At 32.3% G+C, this 17,198-nt stretch overlaps 1 protein-coding gene across 5 annotated transcripts in view; it reads right to left on the bottom strand.

Moving 5' to 3' along the window:
• LOC143230287 (uncharacterized) overlaps window positions 1–17,198 on the bottom strand; it is a 75,965-nt gene that overhangs the window by 9,468 nt on the left and 49,299 nt on the right. The window contains exons 4-9 of one of the 5 annotated variants that reach the window (XM_076463553.1): window positions 17,022–17,175; window positions 7,837–7,904; window positions 7,080–7,208; window positions 6,635–6,748; window positions 5,791–5,946; window positions 2,565–2,646 (exon numbers count right to left, since the gene is read on the bottom strand). In XM_076463553.1, the coding sequence (XP_076319668.1) occupies window positions 17,138–17,175 (38 nt within the window). In that variant the 3' untranslated portion in view covers window positions 2,565–2,646; window positions 5,791–5,946; window positions 6,635–6,748; ... (1 more) ...; window positions 7,837–7,904; window positions 17,022–17,137. Of the gene's footprint in view, window positions 1–99; window positions 1,352–2,564; window positions 2,647–5,790; window positions 5,947–6,634; window positions 6,749–7,079; window positions 7,209–7,836; window positions 7,905–11,506; window positions 12,497–17,021; window positions 17,176–17,198 lie in introns of those variants that run through there. The other 4 variants (XM_076463552.1, XM_076463555.1, XM_076463556.1 and 1 more) reach the window with 4 other exon arrangements.

The raw sequence follows: 17,198 nt of genomic DNA, 5'->3' as shown, positions 1-17,198 counted from the left end.
ACTTTTTCTGAAGTTTTAATATATTACTTGTTTTCAATAATGTAATAATACTTCCATAATGTAACACTTAGATTCATTTCCAGAAAAACTCTAACCTACCATCTTCAGTATTGCTAACATCTTCACTTCTAATAAACCTCCAGACTTCAGTATCATGGAATAAAACAGGAGTGGAACGTAAGGAATCCTGTGTTCCCTGTAGCTGTTGTACAGCTGAATGAACAAGAGCTCCAGGAAACTCAACAGGATTGGATTCACCAGAGAAGGGGCTGATACTGTCAGACCTATCACAAACAGCACTGCCACAGGTGACATTATCAACTGCACTAGTACTTAGTAAAATTGTAAGCTGCTCTCCAGATTTTACTGCATTTTTTGTTCTGCAGAAAAATGTAGAAAATTAATAAAGATTTCATATGAGTTTACAGTTAATGTATGTAAAAAAAAACATAACTATTAATAACACAAAAGTTATTATCAGAATGTGATAACAAAAGCCCAAAAGCTACTTAAACAGCAACAGTCTAAGATAATGCTTTATCTCAGACTCAAATGTATTAAAAAACATATTAACCTTATTGTGAAAACATAAAAAAACAAAGGTACTGTACATATACTGTACCTCATTAACCTACCATCTTTAAACTACTAAAAAAGTTTTCCTCATAAGTGCCAAATATTTAAGAAAGAAGTCTTTCTTATTATATAAAATAAAACAGATTTTTAAATACCTTTGTAAATGCTATTTCTGAGCAGAAAGTAACAGGAGTTTCTTGCAATATGTTATTTGAAAATAAAAACATTACTTCAGGTAATATTTTATGTGTTATAAACTTGTAACTCCTGTTATTGACACAGATTCAGAAACCATGGTTGAAGACTCTCCAGGTACCATTGAAGCACAATGTGACTTATCCTTCAGGTTTTTGGATGATACTTTTCTCACTGGACGTGACCGGTTTAATTCAGTGGTCTCATTTTCTTCAGTTTCTATACCCTTGTCTTCATCTCTGACTGCCTGACTGACAGAATTAACATACTTATCATCAATATTCCTTTCCATTATCAGTGGCATTCCCATAATCTGATTATCATCCTCCATTTCACCAGATTTATTTTGTCTTCTCAATAGCCCTCTGTTGGAATTCTGATCCAAAAGAGGAAAATTTTGTATTTCCCAACTAGCCTTCGTTAGCACTGGAAAATGTGGAATCTCTACTAAACCCAGTGGAGGCACAAGAGATCCAAATGAACGATCTGCATGTTCTTCAGACTCAGGGTCTACCACAGGATACTAGTATTCACCTAGCTTACTCAAATGATAGCATGGAAGGGTCATCTGTTTTAGCACCTACAGATAAAAATATGTAAAGTATGCAATACTGAAATAATTTACATATTATTTCTCTTAAAGATAGAAGATGAACAAAAATTCTCCCTATAATGTTTTAAAACTGTAATTCCCTATTACATATACATTGATAAGAATAATTACAAGTTTATAATACATAAAATATTACCTGAAGTAATGTTTTTATTTTCAAATAACATATTGCAAAAAACAATAGCATTAAGAATTGCAGGATCTTGTATATTATACCAGCTATTTTTATTTTATTTTTTACATAAATAATTTATATATTTCATCAGCATGGAAAGGCTGGTTTTCTACTTACATTACATTATATCAACATTTTCCTATGATGAAAATGTATTTTTAACAGATTATTACATTTTTCACAATATCAGCTTTCCTTAACTTGTACTGCCCTCTATATGCACAATTTTTCACCCACTGCAAAACTATTCTCCCAATAACTCAGTTTTTTCATGTCAGGCAAAAGAGCATGTAACAACTTTCCATTAATAGGATTGTGACAAATCCTAGTACAGCTGACTCCTATGCAGCTTGGCTCAACTTCACTAAGACTGAGTAACATTGTTGAATGTACATGACTGTTTAGCAAGAGTGCTGTTGATTGGTTCAGTATTTTTTAAATCAGGTAGATTGTCAGTTTATTTATCCCCAACAAGTCACAGACAAATACTGTAGAAAAATACCAACAAGGAGCTAAGGTTAGAAAGACAAAATTTCTCCTATATTAAACACTAACTACTGAAGATCAATCCATTACAACAAGCAAAAAAGTGTTAAATATTTTCATTTCTTCAAATACATTTTCTTCTACAAGAATTTTTTTTTTTTAAATTAGTGATGCAGTAAATATTGTAATCAATGTCAATACCATGTCTATTGGTATGGTATGTTCATGCTATTTCACTGTTAAGAATTACAAATTCCAATTTTCATTTTGATATCAAAAAATACAAGTATAAACATGTAATTTTGTTCTATTATGGCACACATTTCCATATTCTTTATAGTGGTTTAACCTAGTTTTCAAGTACTTCAAATAATTTTTTTATCTCTAAGATTCCTGTAACCAATACAGCAAGATTAGATACGGTGTGAAAAAAATATATTACATATTTTTGTTTTTGTGACATTAAAGTTGTTAATACTATAATAAAATTGTTTATACATTTGAAGTAAAGATTCCTACCCTTTGAATACACATTTTCATGGTCTCTTGTTCAAAACTTGGCAGATGACTAAGCTGATGGCATGCAATCTCCGTCTGTATGCTGAAAATTAAATATTTAAATACAGATATTACAAGCTCCTAAAAATATTTAACCTCCAACTCAATTCTACTACTACTATATATATATATATATAAAAGGGATTATATACAGGAAAACATCAGTAATGCTAACACACACAATATTATATATATATATTTTAGTGAAATTAAATAATTACATCTAAGTAAATCAAATGAGTAAACAAAATCATGAGGAACAACTGCATTAAACAGCCTCTGAGTAATTATATTATAACCATAAGTTTTAAACCATAAACAATACACATTAAAATTAAACAAAATATATGCTGCATATTTTTAAAAGGATCCTACAGTACAAGCTTAAACACAGGGTTATAAATTGTATCCTACGGTTTGGAAGTGGCTGAAAAAGTAGGACCCACATCTATCAGTCTTAACCTCCATTTCGCTACTCTCACATAAAAAAGATTAGAAATTTAGAAATTGGAGAGAGAGATGTGGGTGCTCAAGCCCACAATGTCCCACATCTATATCACCTATCACTGCTTGCAGACAGTTGTGACAAGGTGACTGCTCTCCCAAGTTAAAATGAGAAAAAAACAAAACATAAACATAAAAACATGAAAAATAAATAAAATTAAAAAATGAAAATAAGGTACAACAATTTGAAATAAGTAAGATAAAACTTCTCTTGAAGTTAGCATTCCTGCCCCCAGTATGGTAGAGGCACTAATTAACATGACATCAGTGAAGTAATAGTTTACTATGATTGTCATGTTTTTATATGCAGCTTAAGTTTTAGATGACCTTATTTTTTTAACAAAAAATGATTTTTAGTAGAATTTCTCAATCAGGTTAAAAGCTAAAGTACTCATCAGTTTTTTATAAAAATACTGTAAACAAGGTTGTTTACTCTGAACGAGATGCTGACAAATCCAATGCCAACACATCAATATTGGAGCCAGGCTCCTCTAATAAAGAAATTTCTTCCCCTAAAGAATAAACACATTGTCTCTAAGTTTTATCCATGTATTCCTGTCAAATCTTTCACACTAAAAACAAAATACAATTCTATTATGCCCTGCTTCTCTTTAATCATGACTACTAATAACATCAGTTATGAAGCTACTGTATTAAAACACCACATACTCAATGCACAAAAACTATAAAAATTACACAAATGAACTAATAAAATTTGAGAAACATGAATGGGTAATAAAAAAAACTTTAAAGTTTGTTGTGGTTTGGATTCATTAGTAAAAACTATGTATTACTTTACAATATTGATGCATTTAAATGATACAGGTCACAGTTAGGTTCAAACTATGGCTTATGCATTAATATTCTACACTATCATTTTCAAATATACTTATATTAGTTGATATCAAGAGGATTTGAAGTTCCTCATTTAAACATAGTGAATAAAGTTATGGAAATAAATATAACAACATTGGGAAACAATGTTTTACCTGAAAAATTTGATTCAAGTAAACTTAGGAGCTTATTTAGGTCTACGAACTTACAACAGGCTGAACTATAATGGCAGTATACGATGATATAAATGCACATATTAGTATTTGCAAAACACCTGGATAACATAATGCACATAAACTATTAATGAACGTTAATGAAATCTTTATCCAAATGCTCTGTAGCATGTCACACAATGCTAAGAATTGTATTATTGTATTGAAGTTATGTTATTGAAAAGACCTCTACTACAACATCTCCTATCCTCCAAAGAAAATATCATTTGAGATCAATGGTGGAAAGCATGAACGTTTTTTCTCGACTGAGGTTGTTATAATAGTAGTTACTTCCAAAAGCTGCAAAATTTCTTGCATACAGCACTGACTGAATACACAGTTTGGCTTCTGTCTGTCACACACAACGACCTCATCATCATATCTAATAGAAATAACATGCCTGACATAAGGTATTACCTTCCCAGAAACTTAGCCTTTTTCAACACACATATTGGAAAAATGATATTGATAGCTTTTTCATATACTCAAAGTATGGTGTAGCACTCACCAATTGGACTGATGGCAACAGGTCACATCAACATAGACATTTTACTTTATTATCAGTATCTGAATTGTCTTTGGAACAGCTAGGATGTGTTGTACAAAATCTTTTGCCGACTTTTTGTATGTAATTTTCTTATTCCATTTTATACAGATACTGTTTTTAAATAAAAGAAAATTAGAGGAGTGATGCATACAAGATCAGCAGGCTAAAAACATATAAAACACGAAAATGAGATTTCCTTAGCAAGACTTTACTCTAAGTATCAGTAATGAACCAGTGTCAAAACTCCAACATTTCGCATTTTCTTTCTGTATACAAACTATCAGAAAACTGGATGAAAATCAATAACCAAAAATAGCTGCACTATGTGAAAGTAGCAGAACAGTTCTATGCACAGACTGCCTCAGGAGGTATATACTGCTAAAGATGATGTCATAGCATACGGTACAATGATAGGGGCAAAGTGCTGAGCCACTATGACACTTTACAGGTGAAATTTCTTATGCCAATATAACATTTAACAATGGAAGTTGTCTGCTGCCACAGAACGTGTTGTTAAGAGATGTTATACAACATCATAGTTTGAGTGTTGCTCAATGTTGTTAGGAGACACTGTTCCGCAAAATAAAAAATGATGGTGCAACTGTCTTAGGGGATAGAGTGATTTCATAGTTTGATACCACTATAAGTTACTACAGGGAGACTCTGTTGCTAAGCAGATGGTTTTACTACAGGCAGGCAGTGTTAACTAAGGTTAATGATGCAAAGGCAGATGGTATTTCTATAAATGCATAGTTCAACAGGGTGAGGATCTCAACGTGAAATTAGACCAACAACAATAAGGTCTAGATTTAATTATATGTCCTAAAAAGTTACAAATAAACCCATTATGTTTACAAGATAGCTATTATATAAGGCACTATTAGATATTTGTTTTTATTAAACATACTATCTTAATTTAACCATTATATATTGCTCATCTTAATTAAGGTATGCACATCTGACCAAAATGTTTATGGTTTAAAATATTTTATATATGTACAAAACACTCTGGATTCTTACAATACATTTAAATTCCTGATTTTAGGCTATTACTTACAAAAACACAAAATTGTAGAACACAGTATCTTACCAAGACAGGTGGGCAGAGATTTTAAGTGGTGGAATAGAAACTCCTACATTCTGCCGAATATTCTTCTCATCTTCATCTTCAAGATACTTGTGTCCTCTGACAAACTGCTAGCTTCTTCACAAGAGGGTGGTGCTTCACTCTCTTTAGGTGGAAAATCTAAAGTTATGAAAATTATTCTAAGATCACAAAGAAACAGGATAACTTCCATAAATATTTATATTTCACAATAACAACTCGCATTGAAATTATTCATACACGTACCTATTTTCCTTTTAAATATAATAAAAACATCAAATATAAATCACATTATATATTCATTGTTATTGATAAATAATGTACAGTATCTCTTTAGGTGAATAAAAAAATTAAAGTAAAAATACTGTAAATTGCAATTCTTTTTATTACTTAAAGAACACTTTCATCCACCTGCCAAAAACAAAACTTTAAAGGGTAAAAATGTGGTACCTAATACTCCACTTGCTCGAAAGAACTTCCCACAATTCTTACTAACAACAAATATACAAGGGGAGAGGAGGGATATGAATGATATGGTAGTCTTGTGGTTTATTTTAATATTAACATTGCATTTAAATTGAACACATCAAAAGTATTACTATGCAGTTTTTCACAGTTGGTTCTGTTGCAGTTTCATGTTTGTTTTCTTTAATTTTACACAAAACTTTCAGCATCAGCAGTCTCTAATTTTGAAGACATTGGCTACAAAGTACGCAAATAATCAACTTTGCGAAATATGTTAAACTGTTGCCAGCTAACTTGATAATGTATTAATCCTCCATTACTAACAAGTAATATTCATTTCCAATATTTTATTACATATACATACCAACTTCTCCAATTCCATGAACTGGTAATGTTATACACTGTTGGTTCTTCCTTGTTGTTGAAGTTCTAGATGATATAGAAATGTTGTCCAGGTTTGTGTCATGGTCTGAAAACCCTGAACCAAAGCGAGGTCAAAAGTATAAAAATAGTTGTTATTCTCTTTGGCATATAGAGATTTACTTAAATTATTGACAAAACATGGTTATATTTTCTGGGGAAAGATAATTAGTAAAATAAGTTTTGACTAAAACAGTTTCAGTCTATATGATTTCAGTTATCAATCCTGAGAGTGAAACCTGTAAAACTAAGCACAGTTTAGCATAAACATCAACTGTTACAGTCTGCACATCATCCCTTATTTCTGTTTTATTTTAATAAAGATTTTGTTAATTGTACACACTTGCCCCTTATTTTATATACACTAAAAAACTTGTTAAATACAGTACCCCACACTTCCTGGACAAATTTGCTGTTATCAGTGGATCCAATTCATTGATCACATCAAAGTATCACACACGTACACTAAATTATTTTTTTCTTTGTTTGTTTTACATACAGTCCATACCATGTTCAACCTAGAATTTGAATTAGGATATAATCAAAGCCAAATCACAATGACCATAACTTAGACATATAGACAATATATGAATGAAATGATTTAAATTGTTACCAGTCTTATATCAAGAGAATATTGTACACACACCAGTTTAGAATTAAACAAGTAATACTGTCATCAGTAGCATACATATAACAAGATATAGTTGAATTATTATTATACTAGCATATACCTAGGATAAAGACACCAACCAAATGAATTGTAATAAAAATAATTATAAGTAAACAGCAAAGCAGATCAGAGTAACAATAATATACCTGTTAAAAAATAAATATGGACCTCATACTACAACAAAAAATTGTGAAAATTATCCATTGTTTGAAATAACTTCTCTCACATTCTTTTACACTGGGCATAAATGTTCAGTAACATGTATGTATTTTAAATATACTCTTTACCAGTCAAGAACATGTATATAAATTTCAACCTTAAATATATACAACACAGTAGAACTGCTCATAATAAACCAAATACATTTTTTATGCATTTTTCATTCAACTAAAACAAGAGACTATCTACTATTTCATTAATTAGCTCATTTTTTTTAATGAAAACAAAGTTAAAAAACAACGAAGTGTAGTTCTTACATTAAACTCTTCTTCGTCACCTGCAAGTTTTTTCTGTGGATTACTTGAAACTAAAGAACTGGGAGAATCTAAAGTATTTATTGTACAAGAAATATTATTCATACAATGATTAGAATTTTGCTCAATAAAAGTTATCACAAACTTCTAAATTTTTTCTTCAATGAAAAATGTAAATTCATATTTAATAAATGATTATTCATTTCTTGCATACATCCATAGAAATTCTTAATAAATTTTGAAATTAGTACTCAACTTCTTAAAACATTGCTATTACATCATTTAAATAATTATCTTGTAAAATATCTATCCAATGTATATCCAATTCTAACTAAATCACACAACTACAAAGGTACTTCTTGAGAAAAAAAACTAAAAATAAATACTTTTCTTGAAACTTATGGTTATAGTCAAAACAACTTTTTTCCCTTAAAATTAACAGTAGGGTCCAGAAACCCATTAGCTTTTTCAAGTGATTTTTTTCTCAACTAGTTATGCATCTAATTCTTGTGGAATCACAACAATGTTCCTAATACAAGATACAAGCAACAAAAAATATATGCAATTAAAAACACCATTATCATTAATCCCACTGTTTAATATTAGGATCTGCAAATCCTATGGCGCAATGTGATCACAATAATGAACAATTTGTAAACAGGTTGGTTATTTGGGAATACATTAATTGCTACCCTATAAGTATCGTTTGAACTAAGGATTGCTTGGATTATATGAAATAATGTATTTAAATGTTTTGAAATTTAAGTTACTATGTTGAAGTCTTTTCAAATTATAAATACTCAGATATAATCTCAAGATCACTAAGTATGGAATACTTTAAAAGTAAACTTGGTCAGTAAACTATATTCAAAACATCTATAAACAAGTTACTGAAACAACTAATCAAGAACATATTCCCAGGTTTACATAGTGTCTGATACAGTTCAAGTTTCATGGTAGAAATAACAACGTTTGCTAGCTTTTTTCATCTTGTACTGAGGAATGAGTGAAGAAAGAGACAGAGTTACCAATCCAATATTAATTTACTGCAAAAGAGAAGTGTCTAAATAATGGTACTATATTGCATTTCACCAAAATAAAATTCACCAGTTACTAAAAAATGTAAACCTAAAAAAAAACCTTCTTTCAAATTTTTAAAAAAATCTCAGAGCAAAAACAAGGATATATAAGTGACAAAGTTCAAAGGATGTTATTCTGCTCTCTCACTCCATAGTGAATCAAAGTGTCAATTTTTTCCAGTACATTTGGAATCTAACTAAATCACTTTATTACCACTGTATGTCCAAGAACCTAACATAAAAATCTATTTATAATTTAATTTTATATTATTGGAGTTCCCACTTTTTAATTTCAAAAATATCTAAAAACTTATCAATAGTTTTTCCATGTCACATTTTCAACATGAAAATTTTCTAACTTCAATAATGGGTTTCTACACTTTGCAACCACATAAAACCAAAAACATGCATTATCAAAAGTAATTATTTAAATTCTATGCTGAACCCACACACCCTCTCTCCAATTTTTGAGTTAGTTTGCTAAGTTTACATGATTATAAACATATACAGTAGGAGGAGCAAATTATCCTGTACATACAGTCATGTGAGAAAGTTAGAACACCCTATGAAAGCCTGTGTGTTTTTGTATATTTAGATATTTAATCACAAATTTAACAATACTGAGAGATTATAGGAATATAACTAAACAATTAAAACTGAAGAAAACACTATTCAAGATCTTCTGTAAATGTACTTCTACAAAAATGCATATTCTAACTCAGGAAAAAGCACACCTCCACATTTATTCCAACTTAAAATGACTCAACTCACCTGTGTAGGTGCACATGATTCAGCATTTTGTATGAGACTTACCCTATTTAAACCTCAGACATTTTAGTTTGGTGGAGGACTTTCAAAACAACTGCCAACATGCCTAGGTCTGGTCGTCTACGCAAGTTCACCCCGAGAGCTGACCGCAAGATGCTAAAAAAGGTCTCCATACACCCTAAAATGTCACCACGGGATTTACAGCAGGCTCTGGCTACTGTTGATGTGAAAGTGCATGCCTCTACAATCAGAAAGAGACTGCACAAGTTTAACTTACATGGGAGGTGTGCAAGGAGGAAACCTTTGCTCTCTAAGAGAAACATCAAGGCCAGACGACAGATTACCTTCCAGTACCCGTGCCTTTGAAAATATCTAGATCAGCAAGACACAGTGAAGTGTATAAAATGAGCACGAGCTATTTTATTCTGTTGATTTTACTTCCCTGGAGGTTGTCTACCAGTTTACACATAGAAGATTTCAAACAATTCAACAGTGAAATTTGTCACTGGTAGGCTCACACTTGAGATTATATTATCAGTCATTTGCAAGGTAAAATACTTATATAACAACAAGATCATTAAACACTGTAAAGTCAAAACAACAAACTTTAACAGAAGCAGAACAATTTGCACAGCACAGCACTTAGGAAGGGAACAGAGTCCCAACACCAAACCTCAGACCACTCTGTACCAGACCATCTCCCTTATTCACAATGTTAAAGCTGTGGTTAGGGAAAAACAAAAACAAACACTGCAATAAAACCAGCATTATTAACAAAATATTATACTACACGGGGCCCGACGTGGCCTGGTGGGTTAAGGTGTTTGACTCGTAATCTGAGAGTCACGGATTCAAATCCCCCGTTGCCCCAAATATGCTTGCCCTTTCAGCCATGGGGATGTTATTATGTAACAGTCAATCCCACTATTTGTTGGTAAAAGAGTAGCCCAAACATTGGCAGTGGGTGGTGATGACTAGCTGCCCTCCCTCTAAATTAGGGAAGCTCTCATGTAACTTTGTGCGAAATTCAAAAACAAATAATATACTAGACTTATAAAGATTTACAATCCAAATATTAATACAACCACATTTTTGAACAACAACTGTTTATCAAAGTAAGAAACATAGCTAAACATACTGGAATAATTACAGGTCCTTTTGCCCCAACAAGAAAATTTGTAAAGTCATGTGATCTCCACGACCACCCTCCTCATCCTGTGTAATTAAGTTTAGTACTATCATAGATACAATGACAATTACCATTCAAAAACTTAACTGTTAAGCATTTTATAGAAGGAATTTGATGTGCAACTGTTTCTCTTAACAGAGAAGTTTAGCCGATATATGAACCAAATGAAATAATCCAGATATGAATAATCATTCAAATTAAGTTAACCACTGATCTCACATAAGAGTAGTGTTTTCACTAAGATTTACTTTGAGTATGTAAAGAATAATAATAATAATAAAAAAGTCTGAGGACAACTCTCTCTTAATATACTGAAGTTAGCAATTCTTACATTCTTGGTCTGTAAAATAAATATGCATAGTCTCACAAGTAACAGTGATTATACCGTCCAAAACAACTACCCTTCATGAAGATGTAATTCTCTTACAATGATATTAAAGATACCTTCAAGATACAATGCATTCAAAGCTTATTATTATTACAAACCTTCTTGGATTAGAGAAATTTCACACTTTTTGTCTTTTTAATGGAGATTTTCTTAAAACCAGTTTCTATTTAATAAAAATGCATAAAAAATCTGTGTTTTGTAATATTAATCTAAATAGTTTAGCATAAATCAATTGAAAGGTATAACAGATCTCTTTTGAATATATTTTTATTAAAGGGTAAAAATGACCATCAACACTAAAACTAAAAAAAACAGTTCAATATACCAATAAAGAAATGTATAAAACTTGATTAAAAAGATGGCCCTCTTCTGCAATGTAATTAAATTGAATTTGGGTGTTAATTAGGTAGGCTAGAAAATGATGTCACAATTTCCAGTATAAAAATAAAATTCATGGCCAAAAGAACTTGTCTATTAATAGTAAGCAGCTATGAGTTTAGAAGGTTGGCTGAACTGTCCCTCTTCCATAAAATAGTAGAATAATTCATATTAACCTAAACACCTTATAGTGACTTACAAGCTTAAACAAGCCTTATTTGACAATATCAGTAAACAGAATGCAGGATATCCATGGAGAAGACACCTTTATTCGACACTGAAGTTGAAACAACAAAAGCTAGCTTTAATAAATTTAAATTAACTGTCAAATCAAGAAAAATTCCCTAATTTATGAAATGCCTCTGCTTATTTTGGAGCAAAGCTATACTGAATATTCACAACCTTAGATTCATGACTACCAAAAAATAGCTTGTCATTGTCACACAAACTTTTTACTCATACTTCTAAACTTTTGTTTTATGGAACAATTTGTAAAAAGAAAATGATAATTATAATTACAGGCAATGAAACTCACACTTTCTAGCAAAAAAAAATATTTTTCAAACAAAGAGTAATAAATACCTTGAATCTACAAATTACAGAAATGTAGCCTCATGAGGTTAACCTAATCTCACTCAAATTATATATTTTCTTATTATCTCAGCTCAATAAAACTGTAATGTCACCTGGTGCACCTGCTGTTCTGAAAAGAAAAAAAAAAAGTCTGGAAGTGAGGGAATGGGATGGAAGAAAGTCTGATAAACTTTTGTGAATTTCTGTTTAATGCTTGAATGAAGTTGTTGGAGAGGTTCACAAGGATGATGGCATTGTAAAAGGTCCAAAGGAAAATTTTTCCTCCCACTAGGAAACAACAGGATAGAAAAATAAAAATATGAGATCAATATGCTCCAATGATAAATATCATTAAAAACGAGCACAATTTTTTCTTTGCTTCTCAAATAATGCAAATTAACCTTCAACATGTTATTTTTTAATAAACAATTATTTTTAGTACACATGTATCTACAATATTCTAGTACCACACAAGGAATTTAAGGATATGTAACAGGAATTAATTTATTTTCACAGGTAAACAAAACTGCATAATACAGAGTAGTCACTCAACTTTTCCCTACTTTTCTACATATTAATTTATTGCACCTTACAAATACTAACAAAGCGAAAACTGATTCACATATACAGCAATTTAATTTCACAAAATAACAAAAATAAAAGACCGACCATGGGGATTTAAATTATTAATTTACAAGAATAAGACAACTAAATATAATTTCTTTGGTCATATTATACATTTAATTCATGTCTCCTGAATAATGAATAATACTTTAGATTTTCTGGGGCAAATTATTTCACACACTAGCAAGTTTGATATTTTCTTTTGGCTTCCTTATTCATCAGTTTAATTTTGGTTGAGAGTTGTTTCTATTTCAACTTTCTTCAACCAGGAGCTATTATACCATGCAATTTTATGTAGTTCTAAAGTTCACATTACAATTAAGAAATTGGATGTTGTGCAATTGCACTTTTACATGCAAATCCCAGATACCTGCTAAAGCACTAAATTTTAATAACAATTGTACATCACATTTTATGTATAATAATGGATGTTACAATAAAATGTAGACTTCAGCATCTTCAGATAAAATTTTAAGAAATTTTTTTTTCACATCTAATACAAAAGTGTACAAATTTACTAAAATTTTCATTAAATCCAAAAATGAACTTTTGTATCCCAAAGTTCACATAACAAAACTCTGATCAAACAATCAGGCAAAGAACTGGTAAATAAGACATACAAAAGGACAGAAAGGATGAAAGCCACAGCAAATGGACCAAGATATGAAGAAAACCACTGCCTCTGGTATAAAGACAAGGAGAAAGGAAGAAAGGAATGGAAAACGAAAGATGATGAGCAAGACCATGCTGATGCAAGGAACTCGTCAAAAGCCACATGAGCAAGTGGAATTCAGTGACAATGGTATGAACTATATCTGATTGCAATTGTCAGAGGAGAAACTGAGACAAAGGAAAGGACAGGGGATGTTTGCTCCAGTAAAGAACAAAGTAGAGGAGTTTATATGCAAAAGCGGCTCATTTGGGTTGAGAGCTCTTCTATGTAAAATATTTTCTCAACCCAAACGAGCCGTTTTGAATATAAATTTCTCAACAAGTGGGTTTCTCGACATCACTGAAAGTAGAGGAAAACATGTCTGAGCAGGCCAATACAGAGTAGTGAGAAAGAAAAAAGTTGTCGTCTGGATAAGGGGAGAAAGACTCTGAAGAAGAGTCTGATCTGAGTGCAGATACATAAATGAAGACTACTAGGTAGTGCTAGTAGGCCCAGTGAAGAAGATTCATTGTCTGAAAATAAATATCTAAATTTAGTTACCCCTTGCTTAGTGATATAGCTGATAACAGTGGAATAATCAGTTTGAACCACAACCACCTGGCAAACCACCTTGCAGAGGAAATAATACAGAGTCCAATAAACTGCAAAACGTTCCAGGATATATCAAATGGAAAGAAGTCTCCTCAATAAACAACCAACCAGAAATCTCTTGGGAATTGAGGAAAGCTCCCCTCACCCAATCCACCAAAGAAACATTATTCCACTTCATAAAACAAAGAAACAAACAGTAGCACCTGGAAATGGAAGAAACAAGCCTACTGGATGAACCATACAAAACAGCATGACACAAGAACAGTTCGAATCTGAAGATAAGCAACCATCATGATTTGATCATTCAGAGTATCAGGGGAAAAAAAAAAAACCTGAAGTGAGAGATAATACTCCATGATAAAGCACAGTGACTTCAGTTAAAAAGTTCAACTGGGACAATTCTATAACAGGTCTCCAAACATCTATCTTTTGAGGGACAACAATTAGATGAGAGTTACACTCAAAGAGAATGAGTAACACCCATTTGGCAGCCCCTTTGTGTAGTAAATCTTGAACAGACCAATCTTTGAAGAAAAATAATCCCAAAGAGGAGGAAGGAAGGAAATTTACCAGGGGAAAAGGCAGAACTATAGGTAGAAACCTTCAGACAGAACTTAGAGCCCACTAGAATTGTCATGAAGTAGAGCAATATAAATTAATAAGAAACATTTGACATACAAAACCATTAAGGAACATATTAAAAAACAATTATCAAACTTACAAGTCCACTAAAGAAAAGGATAAAGGACACAACAGAAAAACCTATATTGGAGGAAAAGACAAGTTAACAATTAGAAAATTTGACTCAAGCCTAATCCCCAACTGGATGCAACTAATAGTAATGAAAAGGAAATTACAACTTAACCCTTTTCCTACAAGCTAAGTATAATATACACAAGTTCTACACATTTGCACATGTCAAGTATTTATGCTAACTTTTGACACAACGTTCACATCTTCACAAAATAGGTAGGTATTTAGTAAAGATTACAGGTATTTTGTATACAAAGAATCAGATTTTTTTATGAACTATTTATGCTAAAGATTTGTTTGTGGAAATAGAATCTGTTTTGTTACTAGTCTGACTACAATGTGCTAAGATCTGGAAATTTTGTATATCTCAGTGGTTGGTTGGCTGATTTAGTATTTTATGGCACAAAGGAGCTAGGCTATCTGCGCCCAACTCTGGGAAAACAAGTAAAATTCATAAAAACAAATGAAAGTAAAACAAAACAGCAAGTAAAACCATAAATAGCATAAAACCAATGTTTACATCTAGTCTACAACGTTTAGAGAAAAACTACAGTAAAAAAAGTCATAACGAGCTGTATGTAGCACACTGGTAATTACCATAACCCGCCAAGAAGACAAACAAGTAAGTACAAGAACCACCGTCAGTCACCTGAACTTGGCCTTTCTAGTCCTGCTTCTGGGTTATGTGTCATTACAGCCACTATCAAAAAGTAGGTAATAAAAGTGTTAAAAGCAAAATTGTAATAAAAACTGGCCAGAACGACTGACGGGTAGTTCAAACAGCAGCATTCGTCACCTGAAGTTGGCCTTTCCAGTTCTAGAATTTAATGTTACGGCCATTTTCTAATTTAAAATCGAACTAGAGAGATTGTGACTCTTAAAATGGAACCACAATAAAAAAGATTAAATGAAGAAATATAAAACACTTAAATCACATTAAAAAGATTAATGGCTGTTAAAAAACTAAAAACATTATCAAAGTGGACAGTGTCACCTTCACCAATAACACTGTCTAATGTTATGGAAAAACCTTGGGACAGAACATGTTTAAAATAGTTCCGTCGTGGAGAGTCGTAACGATGGCAAGAAAGTACAATGTGGCTTATAGTAATCTGAGTGTTACACAAACTACACCTTGGTGCATCAGTTCCAGATAAAAGGAAAGGATGTGTTAAAAAACTGATCAATCCAGTCAGAACAACTTCCTCCTTCCGAACCTTACGGAAGCAAAGTGGCCAAACTCCACTATAGGGTTTTATTTGGAAAAGCTTGTTTTCTCATTGTTCACTTCAAGTCGACTGCCAGCTGGCACAGAGCCGAGTCTTGAATAAGGGACCATAGTCCATGTATGGAATAGGCACAGCGATGATAGTGCCAAAGCAGATAGATTTAGCTGCAGTGTCGGCGAGCTCTTTCCCATGAATACCAACGTAGCCCAATATCCAGAAAAACTGGATAGATGTAGATGTTAAAGAGAAATGGGCCAGTTGGTTTTGAATATCAGCAAGAACAGGGTGGTGAACCAACGTGAAGCAATTCCATGGCCTGAAGAGAACTAAGCAAGTCAGTATAGATAGTGCAGATTGAGTACTGCCTTAAATACACAGATAATATTTACTGGAAAAACAGGTAGAAGTTTGGTTAAAAAACAATGAACACAATATTCTCACAACTTTAAGTACTTATAATTGAGAACTTCCAACACTGGCACTTGGTTGACCCTAGCTCAAGAGGACTAGCCGACCGACCCAAGGAATTCAAGGCCAAAGTGGTGTGTTACGGTTGGACCCCTCAACCACAAGGACCCTCTTCTCCCCTTCACAGGTCGCCCGCCACTTGTGGCAAACACGTGGGTGGATGTTTAGATCCCAGAGGAGGTAAACTGAAAGAACAGAACCTTCCCCTGGGAGGTCCCCTCACCACGTGCAAGGATCAACGATGAGGGCCATCTTAGTGGAAAAAGTATACTTCATTTCATGTTTTTCTATAGCTAATTGTTGCATAACCTGTTAGGAAGTTAAATACTGATGATAGAGCAAGTTCCATATCAGGTTTTCTTTACTCGTTTCTTTCAACATGCATTGCTCTTACAAGTAAACCTTTAACTTCTTTACAGACTTCCTAAAATATAGTAGTATATAGTAACATCAAAACAGTTTACATAAAACTTACCATCACGTCCTACTTCTCTGTCAGGATTTTTTACAGTCTCGTGAGACGTGTCCATCTTCACCATACTTGAAGCAACCAGATTTACTTCTCCTGTCCTCTCCTACATTAGGACAGTCTCATGACATGTGTCCATCTTCACCACACTTACAACATCCTGTTAAGATGGTTAAAAAAAAC

The sequence above is a fragment of the Tachypleus tridentatus genome, chromosome 10 (assembly GCF_004210375.1).
Source record: "Tachypleus tridentatus isolate NWPU-2018 chromosome 10, ASM421037v1, whole genome shotgun sequence".
Classification (NCBI taxonomy): domain Eukaryota; kingdom Metazoa; phylum Arthropoda; class Merostomata; order Xiphosura; family Limulidae; genus Tachypleus; species Tachypleus tridentatus.
The sequence above is the reverse complement of the archived record's forward strand: the minus strand, read 5'-3'. Positions and strand labels throughout refer to the sequence as shown.